This window comes from Falco rusticolus, chromosome Z (assembly GCF_015220075.1).
Source record: "Falco rusticolus isolate bFalRus1 chromosome Z, bFalRus1.pri, whole genome shotgun sequence".
In the NCBI taxonomy this organism is placed as follows: domain Eukaryota; kingdom Metazoa; phylum Chordata; class Aves; order Falconiformes; family Falconidae; genus Falco; species Falco rusticolus.
Window position 1 is genome coordinate 13,015,977 of NC_051210.1, and position 24,659 is coordinate 13,040,635.

Genomic DNA, 24,659 nt, shown 5'->3' on the forward strand with positions numbered 1-24,659 from the left:
GCAAGTACATCACTAAACACCATGAGCTCTATCTGAAGGGAATTCTTTAGGAAGAACAGATTTTTTTCCCCCATCTCTCAGTATTTTAAGTTTCCTGCTTGCTCTTATTTGTAAAGTTTTCATTTGTTTCAAAATCACAAATTAATGTGAGCCACCTATCACTTAATAACCAGGATGATCAAAGACTCCACTGATGATTACAAAAATGAAACCAACAGTGCATCCCATTGACTACTTAACACAAAGGTGTCAAAAGTATTTCTACATCATAAGTCTTCCTACATTTTCCCCAACAATTGCAAATTTCCTGGTAAGTTTTAAAAGCTCACTAGGTGTCATATGAAGAGATTTCTCAAAGTATTCAAGTCAAAATATTTGTTCCAGGACCAGTAAAAATTTTCTCCAAATTTCTTTTTTTATAAAAATAGATGCTTTTTTAAACCCACATCAAAGAGGCTCTTATCTCTTTGGCAAGGTACTGCTTTACGAAAAGTTCTCCAGTATTCTTACAATAAGCTTTTATAATGTGTTCCCATTACCCAACCCAAACGATAATTACAAAATAAATACTGCTTATAACTTTATAAATAAAGTATAAACATCAAATACTTTTATTGAACAAAACAGCAAATCATTGAATGTGTAAGTTAAACACAAGGCAAATCAAGAAATAACAACTTAAGTATAACACAAAGCCTTAGTATTAGCCCATACTTTAAAGGCAGTCATGTAAAGACAAGACTTCTTCCCTTAGCTGGAACGTTTTAAAAGGTCCACCTTCTTCAAAGAAGGCAATAGAATATGCATTGTGACAGGTAAAAACCCTGTATCTCTTGTCAATATTCAAACACAGAAGATATTAAGTTTTAATTCAAATATTAGCAATAAAAAAATCTCACATATTCTTAGGATGCTAAGTAGTCATTTTATCCCCATTTCCACACTGGCATACAACAAAGGCCTTTACTAACGCATAAAGCTTCTTGTAAAAGGCCTTTGTTGTATAGTTTTCATGTATTAATGCACTGAGAATAACTTGTTAGGGTTTGTGCGCTTTGTTTGTTTTGAAGGAGACCTGCAACACTCTGTCCCCAAGGCGGTATCCATTCAGGCTGGCTATTGCCATAGCTGCCTCATCGTAGTTTGTCATAGTCACAAAACCAAAACCTTTGCACTTGTTGGTGCTGAAGTCACGAATGACCTTCACATTGGTTACTGCTCCAAAGGGTCCAAACATTTGCCAGAGAATACTTTCATCAGCATCAGGGGCCAAGTTGTACACAAAAATGCACCATCCAGTTCCTGCATGTCCAGGGATATTAATTCCAGCCAAACTGGTCATTCCATCAATGGTCATTGGAGGAAATCTGTGGAAGAATGGGGGGAAATAAAACAGAATCATGAAGCAGCTGTTCACAGAAAGTCCCAGCAAAGAAATTTCAAAATAAAAAAGAAAATTATACAGGGCTTTTCACAATGTGAATGTGTTGGCCAGACTAATAAGAGTTAACACTGCAAGTATTTTTCCACTGCACAAATACAATGTACAATACTATATATAAGTAGGAGGAACAGTGGTATGTCTGTCTCAAATGAAATAAAACAGAAAAAGAGAAAAGCATGCTATAAAACCCAGTGAGGATTAGCAAGTCATTTGAAACGGGAGTTCCATGGAACTGCTACAAAAGATTTGTTTCTTTCATGCACAATGCACCAAGATGAACAATCTCAGCTTAAGTATGAACATGGAAAAATCCAACATTAGTCTTACTGAAAGAGTACACAAAATATTTATTTGGTTATTATGAACTTAACAGTCCTTTATTACCTCTTTACTCCATAAGCCATGTTGAGCAGATTGTCCAACCTGCAAAACACATTTAGCAAAGTGTTAAGTCTTCAGACTTTTCCAGCTTTTAATCTTAAGGGAACATCATCTATTGCTGCCATGTCCCTTGCACTGTATAGATCATGCAAAGTTACAAATATCAACACTGAAAGAGCTGTGGCACCTTACTACAACATGATACAGTTAGTGAATACAAACCACATGTTCTTCCGTAGCATCCACAGCCATAAATAATTCAGTTCAGAAAGTGGACTACTACCGTAAGTTTAGGCTAAGTCCAACACTTAGCATACAGTTAGTCAGTGACCAGCTCAGTGAAATTTACAAGATTACTAACTTGTTTTGGATGAAAAAGTTACCAAGGCTTCTGACATTTCAGTGTGCTGAAATGGAGAGACAGGCAGATGCAGGGTTTGGGGCACCAAATGTTATAATATGAATTGCAAAAAATTGCCTATTCTTTTCCAGAATAACACGTTTTCACAAAATACATATATATATTAGACTAAGCTTCCTCCATGTGTTTCTTCCCTCACCTTCCCCCAAGATGCTAAATTGTAGTATGCCACCACAATTCTAAACCCTTTGGAATCACCTAGCCAATACCTGGAATGCGCAGTGTCTACCAATCCTATTAATCTTATTCCTGAAGCCTCTTAGAGAAGCACTTTTTAAGGAAGTTTCTACCCTAAAGATCTGGTTTCTTCCTGGCAAAGCCCAGACATGTAAAGAGAAAGTCTTGTAAAGGTTCTCTTCAGGACTCCACAAAATATGAGCTTAGGTAAAAAAGGCACACTGATTTAGCTTTTTAGCTTGATTTAGTTTACAGCTACCTTACAGATCTGTATACCTTAATACGATTTCTCTCTGGTAACAAGCTACAGGATTTAAGAACCACTGCTAGTATACAGAATCTAAACTCAAGTGCTGCAGTAGTGTAAGTACACTTGCACACAAAAAATTGAAGAAAAAGGTACTTGGTCTTGTTTGCAGCATAGAGTATTATGATTTTGCAGCAAGCAGGCTTTGCAGAACACACTGACAAGAAAGCAAGCCACTGAACCCCTGAAAGCAGAGAAGGGGAAAAAACCCAGCCTGACTACTACCAGTAGTAGACTTAGTGTGGATGACAGAGGTCTGTCATTAACATTTGGGGGTGGAGAGGAAGATGAAGTGTTCCAGAACCACCACCACTTACAGGCCTTTGCTGTAGAGCAGCTGGCCGAGGACTTCAAACAGTAATATCACTAGCAGTTTTTCATCCGTTACCTAGATGACTTAAATTCTGGAAAAATTCTCAGGGGCATTCACTGGACAATTTGTAAAAGATGCTTTAACTTACACGTCCTACAGAAACCAAGGAACAATTACATAGAACTGCTTTTGAAACTCCAGCTCAAGATTTTTCTTCATAAGCACTGTAGTGCTTCTGTTGGTCTTTCCTACAAAAGCTTAAGCTGACTGTTTTCAGGCCTCTGTTAACTGTTAATAGGGAGAGGGCAACTGTAGCAGGTAATCCTGTCTGAAATGTGAACAGCTAACATTTATTGCATGTGAAAAAACATGGAAGATCTGAGGCACTGGTGCAATCTGAACTGTGTGGTCACCAACAGAACTAGAATGCTGCAACAACAGAGCAAAGAACTAAAAACCCAAAAGAAACAATTTCCCTTTACAGTTATAAAAAAAATTAAGATGTGGCCCAGCTGCCTTTTAGAGAAGAAACAGAAGCCTGAAAGCCTTGCCAAAAAAATACCTCATTTTGTCTGCAACTCCAGTTTACCTTTTGCCCAGCCAATTCAACCTTGTTCTTCCTTCCACACCAAAAAAAAAAGTGATATTTTACTCTCCCTCCTATTCACTACAGGCTTGGTACCTACTCAGAGCTTTTTGTTACCATCATACTTTTAAGCGGAGCAAATCACACTATCTCTTACAGTTGTTTCAAGCATCCATCACTTTACACTTAGTATCTCAGAAAAAGAACCCTCAAGCAAGAAAAGTTTCCATTAAATTTAAATGGGCATTCATAAAAATACACTTCCTATTTAAACAAAAAGAAGTCACAATCAATCAAGTAAGTTTTTAAGGCTCAGACCCCGATGTTGCAGGACAGGGGTAGTCTATTGAAATTACTTAACTGCAAAGAACTTTTTAGGTCCTATCCAAAAGTTGGAGAATTTACAAATCTTGAGAGCTCTACATGTACTTTCACTTACATACAGATGCTATCCCAGCCAGTATCAGTTATAACAGATACTTGGCTGTGTTTGGTAACAAGTGTACTCAGAACTTAAGAAGTCAGCAGGCCAGAATTGCCAGAATATGTTGAATGCTGTAACATAGGCTGTACAACAGCTCCCTCCTGATCTTACTTCATAAAATGCACCTGGGTCCATTCTGCGAGTGCAACTTCTGCCCCTACACTCTGCCTATGGAGCAATGGCAGGACTTTTATTCAACATTCAGCATAAACAAACCCTTTTAATTCCTAAGGAATAGTAAGAAAATCCACCAAACGTGTAAAATTGGTTATCCCTTCCCTTAGAGCAGAAAGCCTGCTCTAGTGCTGACCTTCACACCTATTGAGACACTTGCAGCATGTAAGGCTGAGAAGCTTAAGAAAAGAATTCAGAAGTTCTGCCAGAAGTGCAATCTGTGAGCTCTGAACATTTGGCCTAAAAGCAAGAGTAGCCAGCGCAGGACTTTTGAAGTTTGGTATATTCTCTTTGAAGCAAACTGCCAGCTGATTTTACTTCTTGAAAAATAAGATACAAACTGTTTGAGTGTATTACTGTTTAACGTATTCCAGTCACATAGCCCAGGGGCAGAGGGTGGGAAGAAACAATCAAAATCACTGGAAAAAAAAAATAAAAGGTACTCATGAATATTGATAATACGATATTTGTTTCACTTTGTTCTCACCATCTGTCTTTTTCAATACACTAAATACCACAGGGAACTGTATAGCTGTGCTTTCAATGTGACAGGAACATATATCCGCAAAACACACATGCAGAAGATATCTGAATAATCTTTATGACAAAAGTTTGTGGTAAGAGAAGACAAAGCAGGGCACACAGGATTTAGAAAACTGACTAGAAACAAACTGAAAGCCAGAATGGGGAGGAAAGACAGGGGGTGGGTAAGAGGAGGCTGGCTGTAGCATGCCATATGGCTAAGAAAACTGAATTGCTTAGGTCAATGTTAACAGAATCAACTTGCACATTAATAATCTCGGAACAACCTTTTAAAGGGGATTTTTTTATAGTGACTATGTGGAAGAAAAAGATGTCATCTCAGTGTAATTAAGTAGGTTTATTAGATACTGAAATGTTATCAATAGGGTGGAATGTGTTTTTGTTTTTAGCTGTATTGTAGAGGCATAGCACAAGTTCAGCATTTTCATGCGTCTCCTTCACACCCAGAAATCAAGTAGGGAAAGACCAGAGGGAAACAAAACAGGATCATAGGAACACAGGGCTTCCACCACAGTTGCTACAAAGCATTCCGACTTACCTAAAACGTTGAGCCTGCTGAGCTAGAGGTGCTGGGTACCTTCTGTTTGGAGAGTGGTACAGCTGGGAAAGGAATGCCTGACTGTTTTTTTGGCTTGGACTGTTAGCAAACTTGACAGTGATTGGCTCTGTGGCACCTGGAGGTTTCTGGCCATTCAAGCCCTTGATAGCTTCTTCTGCTTCAATTCGCTTGTCAAACCGGATAAACCCCACACCCCTTGATACTCCTGCACATGGGGAAGAAAGCATATAGTAATTGATTCAGGGACACTGGAATATTAGATGTTCACTTTTTTATAACTAATTGCTGTGAACACATCATTTTGATCTTATTAGAACTGAGCTTTTGCTAAAGTAACAGTTCTCTACTGTAATTTATTTTTTTTAATTTAACTGACAGAAGGTACACTGTGTAGAAAGCTTAGACATTTGAGGGAAACCACAGTGGAGACAAACATAGCAAGTGAAAGGGTAATTCTGAAACAAGGCATTTGAGGGTGTGGGTGGGGAGGAGATGAACACACAACCAGCTGCACTGTAACCTCTGTTCAGTTCATGCTACCCTGCAGTATCTACATTCACAGAAATTCTGAGAATAGCTTAGTCACCTGCTTCCTAGCAGCAAGAAGTAACATGTACTCTCCTGCAGCACCCTTTGAAGTTCCCTTTGGAGCAAGTATGCTGAGGGAACAAAGAATGGAGAGCAGGTTCTAGACTGCAGTAATAGGAATTATGGCCCTGTTTTAACAGCTCTTAGGTTACCTCTATGTAAAAAATTAAGTTTCAGCATACAACCATACTTCTGTAGGTATAATTTTTTGAAATTAACTTTTCTTGGGCCCTGGAATCTTCCTTGGTATACAAAGCCAAAAGACAACATGCAAAGGGGTCAGCAAGTGTTTGTTGAAGATCTTAGGAACATCACATCTCAAAAATTTATACTGTGTCTTAAATATAAACACACTGAGGTGTCAATATTTGAACCAGTTAACATTAAAGCTACTACAACCCACATTAATTAGATGCATGCTTTGTTCTAACATTTCTTCATCCATTTAAAGGCCCCTTACACTTGGGTTCATGAATAAACAAATTAGACAATTGTCCTCACCTAAGACATTAACAAAAAGAAAAGCATTCTGTCCATAATATTTTAAGCAATCAAAGTGACAATGAGCAAGCATAAGAAAGGCTTAAAGAAGCAAATGTCACAGCTTCAACTTTGCATTTTTTATCTGTCAGTTTGTGACACAACCTTATTATATTCCTATCATTTTGGGTCTACTTCTTCAAAATTACCAAGGAGGGAAGAAAGCTTAAACCTGAACAACACTATGCCACAGAACTACTGTGCACACACTAAGATTTACGAGAACTTTGAATTACAGTACAGAATTAAACATTTCAAAGTTTAATTACATTTACTTATTTGGCCCATTTGTCAAATCCTACCTATTTCTATGCATGAACATACAGGAACATCATGTAAACAGCTGGTTATTGCACAAAGACTGGAAAGTCTGACCTGCAAATCTGCTGCTTCTACAAGTCGCTATTTGGTGTTTAGCTTTCCCTTCCCTGCCTCTCTACACTCTCATCTACACATGCTATTAAAACACTCCATAAGTATTATGTGTCAGTATTGAGATTTTTGTTAACATGACAGAATTGCAAATGAGTACATACAAAGTCCTCTTCAGGTCAGCCAAGTGTCAAACACTGGGATGCACAATCTTTGCAAAGGACCATTTGAAAGCTTCAAGACCTCCTAAAGCTGAAAGCTGTTTGTCACACACAATGACATGTAACTTTGAAAAGGTACAACTATAAAAAAATTAATCCCTGAATAACAAGGCAGCTTGGATTCTTTACATGAGTAAATGAATTCTAACAGTCCACACCCCTAGCTGTTTGGAAAGGTAAGAATTTGGAGAGCCCTGCACCTCTGTATTTCACTTTGCATACTCAATACTTCTGTCACATGCTTGGCATTTCATTTGTTGCTTGTTCTCAGAACAGGCCTGCTGGAAGCAGGTAAGGCAGCAAATTATTAAAGCTCAAGATCAGCCACATGAGCCAGCAAAACCACATGCATTGCTGTCCAAATCTGAAGGGTAACCACAGAGTGTCACGGACACCCAGTCATTGGTTAAGACACATACTGTAACACCACAACTAACCTGCTAGGAATTTAGATCTTTAAGGCACTGCTAAGCACAGAACTGATCTGCTCCTGAAGAACTCCAAGTTCATGTTCTTCAGTGTGCCCAAAATTAACGAGGCAACCTTGAGAACCATCTTAACAGCAATTGCCAGCCTAGATCTCTCGTAACCCTAGCCTCAGAAAACCAGCTACGCATTTCTGCATAAAATTTTATTTTCTAAAAAAAGTGTTTAAGAGTATTTCATAAGGCACATAGGGACTGTTTTCACACAGCAGATTGGAAAGGGAAGATTATAGCAGCTGTAAATTACAAGCCATGAAACAGTCTTCAAACCTGCACCTTCAGGGCAGAAATGTCTCAAGCTGGCTCAGTACATTCCACAAACTATTTTTGTTCATACATATTTATGAACAATTCCAGCAGAAAATTGTATTTTCTGGCATACACACACCTTTCATACATTCTAGAGGCAAGACTAGTGTACAGAAAGATAACATTTCTTAAACTGCCAGTGCAAAAATTAGAGGAAGTGCAAAACTGCCTACTTACCAGTGACTTGGTCAACCAAAATACGAGAAGTAATAATGCGCCCATGTTGGGAAAAGAGCTGTTCCAGTTCTTTCTGGGTCATTACTTTTGGAAGTCCACTAACATACAAATTTGCATCTCTGATAGAAGCCGAACTTGGTCGTGCATAGGAAACCTTAGGGAAAAGAAAGGGAAAACCACTAGAAATCAAGTACTTCAAAAATAGGTGAAATAGGACAGCATCATTTGTTCTGAGACACTGAAGTGTTTTTAAGGGCAACCAGAAAAGCTACCTTACAAAGCCAGTTAAGTGGGTAGCATGTTTTTGTGCTGGCTTCTGTGAAAACACTGAAGGAATGCAACACAGACCATGCAGGAGAAGTTGACTATATGAACTTATATATTAAAGGACTACTTTCAAATACAGGAGAAAAGCTTGGTACACACTCCAGCAAGCCTTGGTAGAGAAAAAGTTTCTCAGCTTACTGTAAGATTAAAGACAAATTTAAGAAGATCCAGCAATGTTTTCCTTTGAAGTATCATTAAAGCACATTAAAAATACAAGGGATAAATATTTCACTTTGATATCTAGGTCAAAAACACAGACAGTCCCAAAGCACTTAAGAGGTTTGCAAGTGTTTTTGAAACACTGTGCCCTTTGCACACGTGATAAGCTTGCTATCAAATGACACAATGACTCATGAGGTCAAGGTAGACTCTGCTACATCACTTATAGGCCCAAGAATGAATGGCAGAAGTAGGAATGCAACTTGCATTTCAGCTCTTCAGCAGCTTGCCAAATTCTGCAACACAGAGGTCTTACAAACAAATGCCAAGTAACAGTGAGCTTCTCAGATCCTCTGGGACAGAAGTTTTTGCCTGCTATCTCAGTGTTGGTCAAATATTTTATCATCAGTTGGATTCCTCAACCCTTAAGACACGTGCTACAAAACCAGCACGTTGAAGAGTTCAGTACCTCCTACTGAAGCATGTACAAGTGGTTTATCTTCATTACAGGAAAGATTAAAACAGAACATCGATGCTTGAGGAACAGGACAGGACAAAATACTTTATTTGGGGCTTTCACTGTGCAAAACGTGAAAGTAAAAAGAAGCCTCAAAAAGTGGCCAGATTTATCTCCTTTCCTCCTCCCCCTGCAATGCAGGATCAGCCAACTCCGGGCAGCTTGAACTTAACTTTGTAAATGTACCTTTTGACTTGGGCTTTGAAGCTTCTTTTCAAATCCTATCCCTGCCTCGTTTCCATGCAGATCAGAAAACTGAAGACTCCAGTGCAAGCAAAACAAAGAAGGTGATTGTGACAGAGCACCCCAAACACTAAGCAAAGGAAGTACTCTGAAGACTGCTGTGATTTTCAGTGTCCTTCCCAGAGGCTTTGTGCAAGGTGTCTTCGAAAGCTGGCTGACCAGGGCTGACATGCAAAATTTGTAGCTGCTGAAAATAACACCCTATCCAACAGAGCCCTGTGAGCCACAGCGCCTTGCTCTTAACATGAGAGCTAAAGATCTGCGTTCACAGTGCCTGCCTTTTGATCTCCCATACCGGCAGCTGGGAACAATCCCAGCCTTTTCTCGTAATTTACTTATCTGTGAATATGTGCAAATTTTATCATAATAGAAAAGCTGCCAGTGTCCAGTCTTACAGCAGGAATGAAAATTTCCAAGTTTCCATACAGTTTATTTCAACTCTATCCCATAAAGATGTACTGAAGAAGAGTTTCTGTTGCACTGGAGACAGGCACTCTGAACTAAAGATTTCTTTTCTCTTCCACATGCCCCCTCACTCTTTTTTTATACTATTAGAAATATGCATTAGGGAATTCTCCACAGAATTGCTCATGAAGACTAACACCACCAAGTTGCCAGGTAGAAAGCCACAGACCTTTTAGAAAAAATGGATTCAGTGTCTACGATGCAAAGTGTAAAAAATACCCCAAAGAACAATCAACCAAAAAAGGCCCAACCAAATACAAAAAAAAATATAATCCTGACATATAGCAAGCATCTACAATATCACTGGATAAATCTTTCCACATCAGCTTCCCATGTCAGAGGGACTTCTATAATCCAGTCGCATACACTGACAACAGGCATTTTCCCTATCAGTGAAGTCATTCTGATGTAAAACTGAGGAAGTACAAATGTAAGTAAAAATCAGAGTTGTGCTCTTTTCAAAGGGAAAAACACCCATAAAAATCCCAAGAAAAACCTGAAGCGATCTCTGAGGCAGTGCTTAATATCTAAAATTTCTTTCCCCCCTGGTCAGTGACATTAAGGTAAACTAGCAGCAAATGACCAATTCACAAGGTATGCCTGATTCACAGTTTTAAGGTCAGTAGTGCTGAGAATGAAATTAGTATTCTCTCTTCTTACCCATACATTGCTCTGATGGACTTCCCTGGTAATTTTAACAACCCAGCAGCACATAGGCATGGATACCACAGTTCTTCGAAAGACAGCTACCCTAACAGCTTTATAGGTCTGGAAACCATGCTGATGTCCCTGCTTACCATCTCCAGTGACTGAAAGATGACCTCCAAGCCAAAGGTCCATGCTAGCAAGAAGCAGGAAATCATGCAAAAGTTGTCTGGGGGCCTGCTTGGATGAACAAGGGATTCAACTTCAAAATAAACCTTATGTGTACAGGATGTGAAAGCAAGAATAGGTAAGTGATGCCCAGTTGTGTACTGATGAGGTTAGGAAAGCTAAAGCCCACATAGACTGGAGTTGGTGAGAGACCTGAAGGGCAACAAAAAAGCTGTACAAATATACCGGCAGCAAAAGGCTGGAAAAATGTGAACTCACTGCTGAACAAGGCAGGGAAAACTGCCAACCAGGGTCACAGAAAAGGACAGGATACATAGTGCTTTCTTTGCCCCTGTCTTTACCAATACAACTGACATTCAGGGACTCCAGGCCCACAAAACAGTAGAAAGTCTGGAAATTGACTTCTACCCGAGTCTGAAAGTAACTTTAAGTATAAAGTGAAGGTAGTAAATCCAGGGCAGAGGATTCCTCAGCTTTTCATATAAAACCAGTGATACATTAGTTTTCCCCCTATTCCTTCCAAGAGGAATTCAAAATGGATACTGTCTTCCAAAGGTGAATTCACACTGCTGGACACGTTCTGTCACATATCAAGGATATCAACTCGCACTGAGCCCCTCAGAAGAGGGGGAAAACCAAAAAAAATTTGCTAACTTACTGCAAGTTTGCCTTATGCTACATCTGTCAAGGTGTAAAACAGTAGACTCAAAACTCCTCTCAGTTTTCCTGTCAAGTGAGTACAAATTCTTTCAGCGTCAGCTGATCCAGTGATGTCTATTGCCCATGCCCTAGCTGGTAAATGCTACTTGGAATAGAGTTTGACATAGCAGTCCAAGTCTATGCTGAATGTAATTTAAAATAAGCAAAAGCAGTAGGCTCTTAACCACTAAATGCTACCATTACACATTCAATTTCAGTGTCATTCCCTTTAAATTCTTCAAGTGTGTTTAAAGGGTCTTTTTCACATCTAAGCACATACACCAATCACAGATCACCCTACAATGGAAAAGTATCCCAGTGACTACTCCTGTATCCTAACTAATGCATACTGGAATCGGGGCAGGTTAGTCACAGGAACAACATGCATCAAACTGAAGTCAGTACTTCATTATCAATATCCAGACACTATCTCTAGGAATCTTGTTAAGTCCAAGAAGGTCTGGCCAGGCAAGAAATCTGAGAGAAAGAACAAAGTTCAGAAACCCAGTGAAACTGAAGTTTGACTTTCTTCAGCAAAGCATTACTAGTAACCTGCGATTACTGCAAGTCAGCAGCACTAGAAAGAAACAGACAGCACAAAACATTACTAGTATAAGGGAGCTAATTCCTATGCAAAAGCAGCTTGCCTGGAGTATGGGATATACAGTTTCTATTCACTATTGATGTCCAGCTATTTCACCTGTGACACAGATTTAAAGTAGAAACTCTCCAGATTCACCTCCCTACTTGCACCCTGTCAGTTTGCCCATTCAGTCATTACTTGCTGATATTTCTAGATTCAGTCAACAGTATGTATGCACTGAATCAATAGCTGTGCTAAAATTTTACTTCAACAGATGACTATTTAATAGATAAACATTAAGGTTATGCAATGTCAAAACCATGGAACACAATGCAAGTCAGGCAGCAGCCAGAAACCATACGGTTTTAGATATTTAATGATGACACACACTGTGCAACACTGAACAGAGCTACTCTGGAGACACCAGTTTAGAAGCAGTTTTAATGGAATTTTCTACTGCAGTTAGTTGGAAGGACACTTGTTTCCAGAAATGCAAACGTTACACCACCAAATCCATGTATTTTCACTGCTTTAATATTTCTTAACATCAAGATGTACTGATTTATAATTTTCAAGTAAAAACTGTGAAAGTTAGCAGGTTAAACAAAGAAGTTGTAAAAAATAGGTAGACAGTTCCTAACAAGTGTTTCAGTTTCTTACTGTCTGCTACTACCCATAAACACCTCAGCACCATCTTTTTATTTTATAGCTTATTAGTACTATAAAGGGCAAACAGAGTGTTTGTAATACCTACAAGAACTTTAGGAAAAAGTAATAATAAGCTCTGAACACTGCTACTCAAGGTATTCTCTCAAGTCTTTAAATGTGAAATCTTTAAATGTTAAAATCAGGATTTCAGTAAGTGTTTACATTCAGTAACTTCCAGTGTAAACTTTCAGCTTAGAACACTATTTGCCTTACAGATAGTATCCAGTTCTTTTAAAATGCATGTTTCAGATCCAACAAAAGATCCGAATTACTACCCAGTCAATGCAAATGGGTTAAAACTTTCCTGCAAGCCAGATTTATATTGGGAAGATGAAGACATTAGGAATACATAAGTCCTCTTGGCAAGCACAATAAAAACAAAGATATATTTTGTATTGTTACAGCAGTGTTCTTAGAGACCACTATGCCAGGCAAGTGTTCTTACCTTGCACTTAAATTAGTATATGAGATGTCATGATTCAAGAACTCCTCCTCTTAATTTGATTTTTAGTAACAAGATGCTGCAGCACACAGCAAAGACCAGGGCTCATCTGCCACTAGCCAGTAGGAGGCTGTTGTCTGAAACAGGAGCGTATGTTGCCATATACTTACCAAGTTTACTTTTTCTCCTCCCAAATGAAAGACAGCTCCATTTCAAACAGAGCTTGAAGGCCACTTCTCCCAGCATATAAGAGACTGCCTCATTAAATATATACATGCTGTGCTGAGTTTAAGTTTGTGGTACAAGCTTGCAGCAGCTTTGTTTCTGTGGACAAAGCAAACTGGAAACACAGACTTCCCTCTGTGAAGGCAATTTAGACAACTCTGTGGAACTACAGAAACATACTACCCAACACAGCTTCACTTATGTATGTAGATTAAGCCAATAAATAAACCATCCCATGAAGGCTTTGCTTTTACAGTCTGCCCTGCAATAGATAACCACATTCAAAAAGTAGACAGGGAAGTAACAGCCTTTTAGCACTACCATCAGAAAAGGTTTTACTATTTCAGTCCACGCCTCAAGAAGAGTGCTACCTCTGGCAGCTACAACCAGCGCCAGAGTCACAGGCCTGAGGTCACCCACAGGATCCATGCCTGTTCTGTGTCCCTACAGCTGAGGGCACGAACAGACCTACCTGACAAGTTTTTTCTTCCACAAAACAGACACAATTAGAACCAGATCTAGCCATGAACTAGGAACACTTCACTGACAAATGGCTCGTCAGTATCACTGCCCTGGTATCAGAGCTTTCTCTTCAAGGACTGCGCAGAACAGGATATATTTGTAAGGGACCTGTAAAGTCCATAATCATCTCAGGATATCACAGCACAGAGTAATCATATCAGTTGCTACATGCACTCTTGACAAAGGATCCCCTACAACCCTGGCATACCAGGAGGGCTACACCGACCAGGGCAGCACTTGTCCATGTCCAACAGCCCAGCTAGAACAGTGATCAAGGCTCCAATTCCTTCACAAGCTTCTTATACAAGCAGTCCTAAAATGAGATGTTCAGTGCGATTACTGATGGGTATAGTTCCCATAAGCATGACTATCCAACATAGGAGTACCTGGATTTTATAAAGCTCTTCCTTTAAAGTAATTTTATGTAGGTAATACCAATTTGCCAAGGAGTTGTATGCTAAGTACACCACACCACACCTACTAAGACTCACAAATAGTAACTCAACGAGGTTTTTGAGTTGGAGGGAAAAAATAACACAGGGATGTGTTTTTCAAAACTAAAGAACAACCTCTTTGCAGGCAAATGCCATTGAAATAACATGAAATCTCCTTATGGCTGTAGTCTCTTGCAGCTTTGGCAACTGCTCACAAGTAAGTCTCCCACCTTTACATAGTTACCATCTCCACTCTTGAACATGTTAGCGCACAGCATGGACATTGGATATAAGGTCTCCAGCATCTCAAGGCTTCCACCAGTTTTCAGGTTAGTTACTGGACAGAGTGGGGCACTGCTGATGCAACAGTGGGTACTGGAGCTCATGAAGATTTTACACTGTCATTTGTCTTTGACTGTATTTCTCTGTTTGACTCTTGTCATTCAGGAAACCACCACCACAGCCACCTGTGCTACTCACCTGCACAGCCCATGCTCACCCTGCCTTCTAGCAGGCAGCAGATCAAAAGCCCTAGCTCCACACAGCTAGGCAACAGAGCTAGCTTATGTGGATCAGCACTGAATCTACAGAAAAATCTGGTTTCAATTCTGGCTCTAAGTCCCAGCTCAGCATTTTAATCCAACCCTTCCTCTCGCCTTTGCAGTTTCCTCAGGATGGGACATGATTTATTCATTACTGAAGTACAGGCACCACCAAGTTCAGCCCAGCAAAGCAAGTTTTAAGAGGAATTTGTACTATGAAGCGGGTCTTGTCTGGATGAGAAGACTGATGAAGGCCTAGGACAGCAGTGAGACATTAAAGACAACACTCCTGAGAAGCTAAGAAAGCCCATAATTAATCCTTCTTGAAATTAAACATCTTGTAAGAAAGCTTGGGCTCCTCCAGTCATGTTTTTTTCCCAGTACTATTCTTCCCAAGATTATCTTGAAATGAAGTACCAAAATACCTCCTTGTGAAGCCAAGATCTTCTCATGTGTTGAAGGCTCGCTATGTAAAGTGCCTGAGCACTTCTGTGACATTTGTAAAGACCTGACTTTGTAAGACAAATCCTTAGTCTTTCATTAGTAAGTCACCAACCCATCTTCCTTGTCACCATCAAGGCAGTTGTCATGCCATTAAAATGGCATAAATAGTGAAATAAAAACATGGCCAGTTCTCATCACTAGGCAGGAGCAATGCTGATCAATAATGGTATCAAAGTCAATACACATAGCAGTAACAGACCTGATGAGTGCAAAAGACACTTGAACAGGCCCCTCCCCTCCTCCACCCTATGCTGAGAGTACCCAGCTAGATGGATGCCCTTTGCTTTGGATTCAAGGAGCCTTGATTTGCTCAGTCTCAAACCCTTGGGTAACTGCATTACCCAAGAAAACCATCTTTCATTTGGAAAAGCAGCAGGCATGACACTGGAAAGTGACATCCTTATGGGACTCCAGGCATCACTCGTGTCTCGCAGTTGCCAGCAGCTAAACCTGCTCCAGAAGGATTTATACCCTCAGTTATCTTACAAGCCAAAGAAAACGAGCAGCTAGAGTTCACTGCATGTCTGACAACACTGTCTGCAAGCAACAGAAGGTTCTTTTGGGTGGTGGAGGTGCTTCAATTAGATCAGCAGGCCTGTTCAGACTTCTAGTAGCTACCAGAAAACCACCTCTTGTTCCACAGTTCTTAGGAAGAACATTGCTTCTAAAAAAAAGTTTCTTCCAATTTGTAAGAGAATTTTCTGCAGACAACTATACCAAAGGTATGTGAATTTACTTCATGCAAGGGTGATAGATTTGTGACTTGGCAAGCAAAGACAGATAAAGTTGATCTTGCACTTAAGAAATCCACTATTGCAATGTCTTATGTTCAGATGGTTCTGCTGGCTCTCTGAAAATATTCCTTGGAAACATCAGTGACAGATTAAGAATAAGCTTTAGGAGTCTTAACACACAAAACCCAATTTTTCATGGCTAGACTTTGCTCGTGGCTTTAATTTTTTTCAAAGTCAGTGAAAGGATCTTTACAGATCATGTCACAGTACCAGATGAGGACTTTCCAACATCATAGAAAAAAAAGCAGTCTTTCTAAATTTGTTTCTGGCCTTACTTAGGCTAAAAGCCAAGTGTAAAATGATAGTAGAATGTATTTTGAAAACAATCACCTTATGCAAAAGCTGCATTTGTGTTCTCAAAGAGGCAGTGTCAGAAACAGCAATCAAGACAGAAGACACCTCAGAACAATGGCTACCATGTTCTGCCAGGATGGCTCACTGAATTTAGAGTAAGTGTCCAGAGATACTGACTCTGAAAGGGTAAACTGGCTTTCCTTCCGTTTCCTGCTATAAGCACTGATGAAGACAAAAGGGTCTGTTTGCTGCAGACTTCAAGATGAGAAAGGCCTGGTGTGATGACTAGGTTGGATGGGCTCTAACCTGCACTGTTGCTACTACAAGGGGCCAGCCCTAAACTGCATTGTTTCTATTAGAATTTAAATTAATTCTGTAATTTTCAGCTAATTCTAAACACATGTATTCCACTGTAAGAAGAAAGTGAATGAGAACTGAAATACAGGACACTCCACATTTGTTGGTTAGCTCTTCTCCAACTTCAGTTTGACATTGCACTTTATGCCCAGTTGGCAGCTTTAGTTCCTAGGTCTTGATCACATTCCTTTTTCTGTATTTTGTTTCTGGGTTTTGCGTTTGTGGTTTTTTCCCCTCTATTTCTCTTTACTAGATACAAGGTCTACACATTTTCATTATGCCAGCATTCTCTTATGACAGCCTTCTTCCAGGATGAAATTAAGTCTCAAGATCAGTCTTTATATGGCTAAAAGGAAGAAGACCAGGAGTCTTGCTTAGACTACAGCTGCTTAAGGACAGCACACTGCTCAAAGAGGAAGACCTCACAAAACTGCTGCTGTACATAACAGAGGAACACCACAAACAGGCTTTCACAAGACTTTGTCTGAAGCAGATGAGAGCCAAAATGCCATCTGGTGAACAGAAGCAAGTGTAATGGTACATACATGTTAACAACAGAAAACTAGAAATCCTGCTACAGACAAAAACAGAAACAGAGGTTTTCCTAGAGGGGCTCAGATAATATAGGTAAACTGTTGTACTATCAGAAGTGTATCATACTAAGAGAAAGAAAGCCAAGAAGGTCACTGACCTCTTTCTACACTAGAACAGGAGATGGGAATTAAGTACTACCGCACAATAGCAATTCCACTGTTCTGCCTTTAAAAATTAAATATGTATTTAAAATTAAATTTAAATATTTGTTTTTTATATTAAAATTAAATTTTAAATTTTAAATATAAAATTTAAAAATTTAAATATTAAAAATTAAAATAAAAATTAAGAAATATTAATACAGACGAACGTTTCACAATTTGCAGTTTTAACTATCACAGTCTCTGTAAAAGTAATAAACTTAAATTCTAAGTACAGTTAAAAGAAATAAAAGGACATCCAGTGTCCAAACATTTTCAGTTTCCTACTTCTGACTTTCTGATAGTCTTGAAGTCCCTCCCTCCATACTTTGTTTTCCTGCTTCTGATCTGATGAACACTCCCTCCCCACTCATGCTCAACCAGTAAGAGCATCATAGATTTCAGACACTTCCAATAAAAAAAACACCCATACCATTTAATACTTTAGAGGACAAGAGCACACAGGTTAGTATCCAACCCTCCACAGGAATAATCATCAAAACCAGGATCTCGAAACAGCAGACCCCAATACTCCTCCTGTTTTTGAAGCAGAGGTGAGCTGTTCACATGTTTTCCCTTTTTCTGAAGAAAACAAGTACACTTCAGCTTCACCATGTTGTGTCTAGGGAGCTGCTGCTGTTGACAGACATTGGCAGGCAGATCTCTTGGGCCTCTCTTGCATTATTCATTTCACACACACCTTATAGAAATGCACAACACATATCCATTGCCACTTCGTTATCACTTCACTGGAATATCTTGCATCCTTTCAGGAAAAACTATTACTGTTTGTCTTTCATCCATGCAGAGTCAACATTCAATTAATATCAAAAAACTTGAAAGCCACTACTTAAAAGAATTCAATTTGTCTCAAGACTTCTGTAATTTCAAAAATAAGCACAGCCATATTTTACAATAGTAAAAGCATTCGTATGGAGAAAACAAGTGTTTGGGTTAAAAAACCCCACCTAGACAGACCTCCATGCCTGGCATTTGCAGTGTTGTGGACCCATGCAGAAAGCCATATCCTACTTAAAGAACTTTGCATAGCACAGGGAGGGCAGAAGACTGGAAGATGCATCACTGATCTCAGTAGTAACAAGCAGGTTTTTGTTTGTTTTGTTGACTTTTTCAGCTTGCTTAGAGCTTGGGTTTCAAGCAATGCTTGCAGTCTTCCCTCAGCTTCATACAGTACTGCTAGCCCTTTCTAATTGCAGTGTCAGAAACACCACCATCACGCAGGCTCAGGAAGGACCTTACTGCACCACTGAGGGTTTTGGCTGCGAGCCTGCTCAGCACCCTTAGGGTGTGCTGCATTGGTCTATGAATCCTCTGCCACAGGGAAAGCAGGGACAGACTCCTGCAAGAAACTCTATAATCAGATGCAACACAGCACTTGGGGTCCAAACAAACAAAAAAAAAAGACAGGTAGTTACTAAAGATGAGATTAGCACATTTTGTAGTTTAGTCTGACTGCATTATTTTCCTCAGAGTGGTTAGGCATTAATGAACGACCATGTGGCTTACATGAAGTGACAGCAATATGCATTCAGAAGTGAAGACTTCTCTGAGTATTACTCAGCAACATGAAAACCAAGCAGCCAGCTTAAGCTGGTTAAGTAAGAGTCTGAGGGGATTTGAATTTCAGTGAACAAATTTTACCTGCGGGTGAAGAGGCATGTGAAGAGGGGGTTTAAAATGGAAATACTGTCAAAGCTTTAACTGCAACATAGCTAAAAGATTGTGTAATTACCATTTATACAACTCCTACAGAAAGAGGAAAAACACACCTTTATTTACTTTTGTTCCAAGACAAATTGTTTCTGTGCTTTGGATCTGCTACAGCACTTCAATCTTACCTTAAGAATACAGTCCTGAGGTATTCGATTACCCTGTCAAGACTGCTAAATGGTCTGGCACCATGCCCCCTTCTCAATCTTTGCTGACTGATAGCATCAGTAAAACTGACTAGCTTTAATTAAACTTCCAGATAGGATCCCCTTTTGCTACTCCAATATTCTTTAGTGTGTGGGGTGGATCAAGACTGTAAGGAGGGTTTCTCTCACCTTCACAGCTCACTTGCCTCTGGTATTTTAACAGACTTTTTTTTTTTTACACAACTCACTTCATTGCTCCCCAGGGACATTAATTAACGGAAAAATTGCTACAAAAAGTGACACTACCAAAATTTTCCTCTGTAAGTATCAGTGGTGAAGATGGGAATAGTTCCAATCTCTTCAGAGTTTGTGCATAGGTAGAACTAGCATGTTTCTTTTTGCAGAATTGTTATTTTCCACTAAGCGTAAAAAGCATTTTCCAGAGTACTGTCATAGGTAGAAGTTCATAAGGGTGGAGATCTTGGGCAGTTAAATTAACAGGTTAATTCCTTTAAAATGAGTCTTACCATAAATCTAAGTAATGGTTCAAGGCACCAGGTGAAGCTGCATTGCATAAGGGCAAGTTTTAAGGACACTGCCTCAGAGGACACTACTGAAGTTGTGGCACATCCCTCCACTTCAAGTCTTCCCTTGCTGTAATGCACTTCCTTGGGCATCTTTAAAGCCAGTATTTCCGTGCTCACTCTTCTACTGAAGTTCTAACTAGCTCTTCTCATTACATACCTTTCTACAGTAGGGCAGTTAACTAGGTGATGATGGCAAAGTAGGACACCTGTACTTGTAGCCTAAGAATTTATCAAACTTCACTCCAACAGGAAGTTGGCAGAGTATTACTTGTTAAGCCCCATTTCTTTTTTTTAATATATGCAAAGCTATAAAGAAGTGGGAAGGAAACCTACAGATTTAATACCTTAGATAAAATATTTCTTAAATCTCTATTCCCGTGACAGGTGGTGATTACCCATGTAAAACACCCCAATAGTCTGAAGAACTTAAAGAGGAGGAAAACTCAATAAATCTGCTTTTTAAGTACTAGGCTCATTAAAGATACAGCTAGATAATGCTGTCTTAGAAAAAAAGGACAACTCCTGGGCCTCTAACCTGGACAAATGATTTTTTTCCCTTTAACACATACTTGCATACATGTCTATACCAGCGCTGATGAGTAAGGAAACCATCTGTCAGCTCCTACATACAGAGATTCTGCTACTTGAGGATGCTCCTTTGCCCCAGTTCACTTTGTGAGGCACAACAAGCACTATATGACTGCCATCTGCAGTGTCCCTTTGGCAGCTATGATCCAGAAAAGGCCATGTCAATCATTCAAACAGTCTAGCACCCACAGAGAAAAGCCAAAGAGGTTTTCCTGTGTTCTCCTGCTGCTCTTAATCTAGGTAAAGAGTTGCCTCATATTCAGCATCTCACACAGCTCTGCCGTTTTAAAGGACAGGATTATTTTTTTCCCCACTCCTCTTTAGCTGTCTTTACTACACTTTCATAGAAGTCTTTTATGCCACACAAAGATATTCCTATTCAGATAATCTCACAATAAGTTACCTTTATCTCCCACCCACACACACCCCCAACAAAAACATTCACTGAATTTTTTTAACTATGTGCAAGTCAGCACTCATATGCTGTTTGCTCTTCAGTCTTCCACATCTGGGAAAAACCATCCTTCCAGGACAACCCAAATGGAAAAAAGTCATGGACAATCAAGTGGGTAAGCAGAAAAATCACTCCACATTTTCATTGGCTTTTAAATAGAACAGAGCCAAAGTGCTTCCCAGCAGCTGCTTCTTCCAAAAGAGAAGCCACAGAAAATGTTCTACCTCTAAGATACAACTTATTTTCACACTGAAGTTGCATAACCGAGATGAACCCCAAACTTCACAGGCTACTTGCAATACAAATAAGCCTGTTTACACTACAAAAACTAAATTATGCCACAGAGGCTACCATGTAATATGTGCAGGAATTCTGGCTAGCAGAGAGGGGTTCTGGTATCTAACACACCTAGACATGCCTTCAACATCAAGACATACCCACTCCACAGCCTTGATATTCAGGTCAAATCAGAAGGCAACAGAACTGGCACCAGGTTAGACAAGACTAGGACTGCTACAACTTGCTTTGGGGTATGGATCTGAAATCTGCTTGTGATACTCCGCAAGTAGCTCAATAGAGTACTCCCTCCATAAAGCATTCCACAAGATGCTTTTTTTAAAAAGGTATGAGATAATAGGTTTCAATGTCACCACCCATAATGCCACTACCCATACAGAATAGCTTAAGCCTGCCTTTTGCTAATTCACCTTTTCAATGTATTTTATTTCAAGAAAACAGTAGGTGGCATCCCCTTTTAGGAATCAGAGAAATATCCAATTACTAACAGGCTAGTACAGAAGCAGTGGATCAGATACCTGTCATGGCCCCAATCTACATCAGGATCAGGAAAATTCCCCGAGAGGGAGCGCTCTCAGTTCAGCCACAATATGAAGGTCCATCACCTAACCAACAACATTCCTTCCAGTTTTATAGACTAAGAGGAAACAAATGCTCTCAATCAATCTAGTAAAGTAATTTCTACAAAAATTCCCAGAAAATTTACAGAGAACAATCATCCAGTTTCTTTGGAAGTCAAAATATCCACTAACACTATCCGATTTTATCATTTTTCAATTGAAAGTATATACAAAAATCTCAATTACATCCATTTTTTAAAGCTGAAAGGAAGTCTAAGAGTTTGATTCCAAGTTTGCCAAACAGGTTCTTAATTTTAATAGAAGTATAAACTCTGGACAAATAGGTCTATAAACTGTAAGTAGTCTCTGCAAAGGTCCTAGCACTGAGGTCTGGTGAGTGACTCCCTGCACCCCTGATGTTGCCCACTAAGGCAGCAAAGGCTTCAGACATCAGCTTTGTATCTGCTCAGTATTGCCTCCAGGCTGATCAGAGGAATACGTAAAATTAGAGTGCTTCCCAGTAGGCTGGGCATTTCTGATGATACACAGAGAGGCAGAAACTCCTGGTAAGTCTCCTTTTAAGTCACTGCCACACAGACAATTTAGTTCTTTTAACAGGAGAAGCAACTGCCCAACGTACAAATGCCTTGGTCTTAAAATATATCAGGGATCCCCCTAGCCTCTGCCCATTCTGCAGCATGGGAGGAGGTAAAAACAGCCTCTTTAAACAACATCTTGGGAGAACCCAGTCATGAAAACTTGGCCTGAAACGCAGCTCATATCTAAGAAGGAAAATGACTTGAGAGGTGGGAGTAAAGCAGTTTTTCCCCCTCAGGTCATGCACACTAACACTAAAAGATGCTGAAGTCAAACAGGGCTGAGTGTGGGTAGCTAAAGTCAGAATTTTGCCTGTAACATGAACAAACAGCATTTCCATGTTTTTCTAACTAAAGAGATCTTCTTTGTTTTGGTGAAGAGGTCATTTCAGCATGTGAGAGCTCAAATATTTCAGATTTTCTTTAGCTGAGGACATCCAAGGCATGAATCCTTGGTAATTTACACATAAGCTTTAGTCTCACTACCAGGGACACAGTCTGGTATTGTTTATAACCTACAATTCTACTTTCTTGTCCTGGGAAGGTAGGAAAACAAAGCACTGGTGTCATCTAAGACATGAAATGCAAAGATACATTGTACCTGCAATACTGCTGGAATGCAAACTCATTCCCTTTCTCACCACCACCCAAAAGACAGAAACCTGGAGCACAAGATGACTTCCCTCAACTCTCCACCAAAGCAGAAAACAGCAAAGACTGCCAGAAGCACATAGGGCGCTTTCTACAGCAAATCGTCCGTCCATGTTTTTCATCCATTGTTACTGTCAGCTATGATTCACCATTTGTTAAACAGCAATATATAAGTTTCAAATAGTGTAATCCATTTTATTAAATCCTGTGAATCCAGAATAGGTAGGGAATTTAACCATATTTACTGCCATATTTTTGTCTCAGTCATCTGTAAATGGCTCTGCACTGCTTTAAGTTCAAACTTTTTAAGAAGTGAGCTTTATCTTATGGCTCAAACAATCCCAGTTAATGGGCAGTCCCTATCCAAGTGATCAGCTAGCAAACCCTGCTGTTTAATGATGGGGAAAAGCCTAGTTGGAACACGGATGGCCTTCAGGCACCAACACCTATGAAAAGTGTTCAGAAGTCTGCATTCCCTGGTAAAGTTTTAAGTTTCCTCTCAAGATTTCAGAGCCCAAACAGTTGCTCAAATGAGTATCCCAGCTTTTCTGATAATTAAGGGAGTAGAGATGACAAAAAGTAACTCAAGATTTCTGCTTCTAGAAATTCGAGAAACTGAGTTTAGTAAACAAGGTTCAGGAGTTACAATGCAAACAAAGAAACAGGAACCGCAAATTAGAGACTGGAGCCCTAGAAGTCCAGTAATTCATAGATAAGCAAAATAGTTACTTCAGGGTTTCATTTTAATGATTTATAAAGAGAAAAAAGACACTAGTAACCTCAAAAAAGAGTATTAGTAAGTTATACCATCTTCATCAACAAATCAAGGATGAAGCACATAGTACAGTGTTCAGACTACATGCAATATTGTGTTTCTGTGACTGAAATATACAACACAATTTCTCAGTTGAAACAATTCTAACTCACATCTAAAATGTTATCAAGTGCATTAAAAAAAAATCAAAGTTTTCTATACTTAACCATAATCTAACACTAAATTTAAACAGACTAGCAAGGACTCACCATCTGCTACGTAAGTCCTAGTCTATTTTTCTATTGGCATTAGCAGAAGGCTTAAGTTACACTTGGAAAGGGAAAAATAATCATGCATCCGATCAACAGTAAGTCAAAACATTTCAGTTTCTTTAAATAATTAACACTACATACTTTTATGGTTTTAGTTTGGAGTCTCAATCCATTCAGAGTGTTGATAGCTTTTTCAGCATCCTTGGGGTCAACGTAGTTCACAAAACCATAACCCAAGCTCTGTCCTGATTAAAGAGAGGAAGAAGAGTGATCATTAGTACCGCAGTGCTATGCGCTGGATAGACAACAGCTAAAATCTATATAAACACAGTGAGCAAAAATGGCTTCTGGTAAAGAACAGTATCTGCCCCAGATAGTTTCTAAGGCTCACAACACCCAATTTTTCCAGTAAGGTTATTTTTAACCAGCTTCCTTCCACGTTCCCATGGACTGACTGCCTTAAGTTCAACACAGAAATGACTACAGTCAGTTTAATGAAAGATAAACTGCTATGCAAAATAGGTTCAGGATTGTTATGATCTGGAGCTTCAAAGGTAAG

General features: G+C 39.4%; 1 protein-coding gene across 2 annotated transcripts in view; it reads right to left on the bottom strand.

The window, feature by feature from the left end:
- Positions 1-419: 419 nt before the first annotated feature.
- ELAVL2 (ELAV like RNA binding protein 2) overlaps positions 420-24,659 on the bottom strand; it is a 46,159-nt gene continuing 21,919 nt past the window's right edge. For both annotated transcript variants that reach the window (XM_037374572.1, XM_037374571.1), the window contains exons 3-7: positions 24,242-24,345; positions 8,082-8,235; positions 5,369-5,594; positions 1,829-1,867; positions 420-1,367 (exon numbers count right to left, since the gene is read on the bottom strand). In XM_037374572.1, the coding sequence (XP_037230469.1) occupies positions 1,040-1,367; positions 1,829-1,867; positions 5,369-5,594; positions 8,082-8,235; positions 24,242-24,345 (851 nt within the window). In that variant the 3' untranslated portion in view covers positions 420-1,039. The remainder of the gene's footprint in view (positions 1,368-1,828; positions 1,868-5,368; positions 5,595-8,081; positions 8,236-24,241; positions 24,346-24,659) is intronic.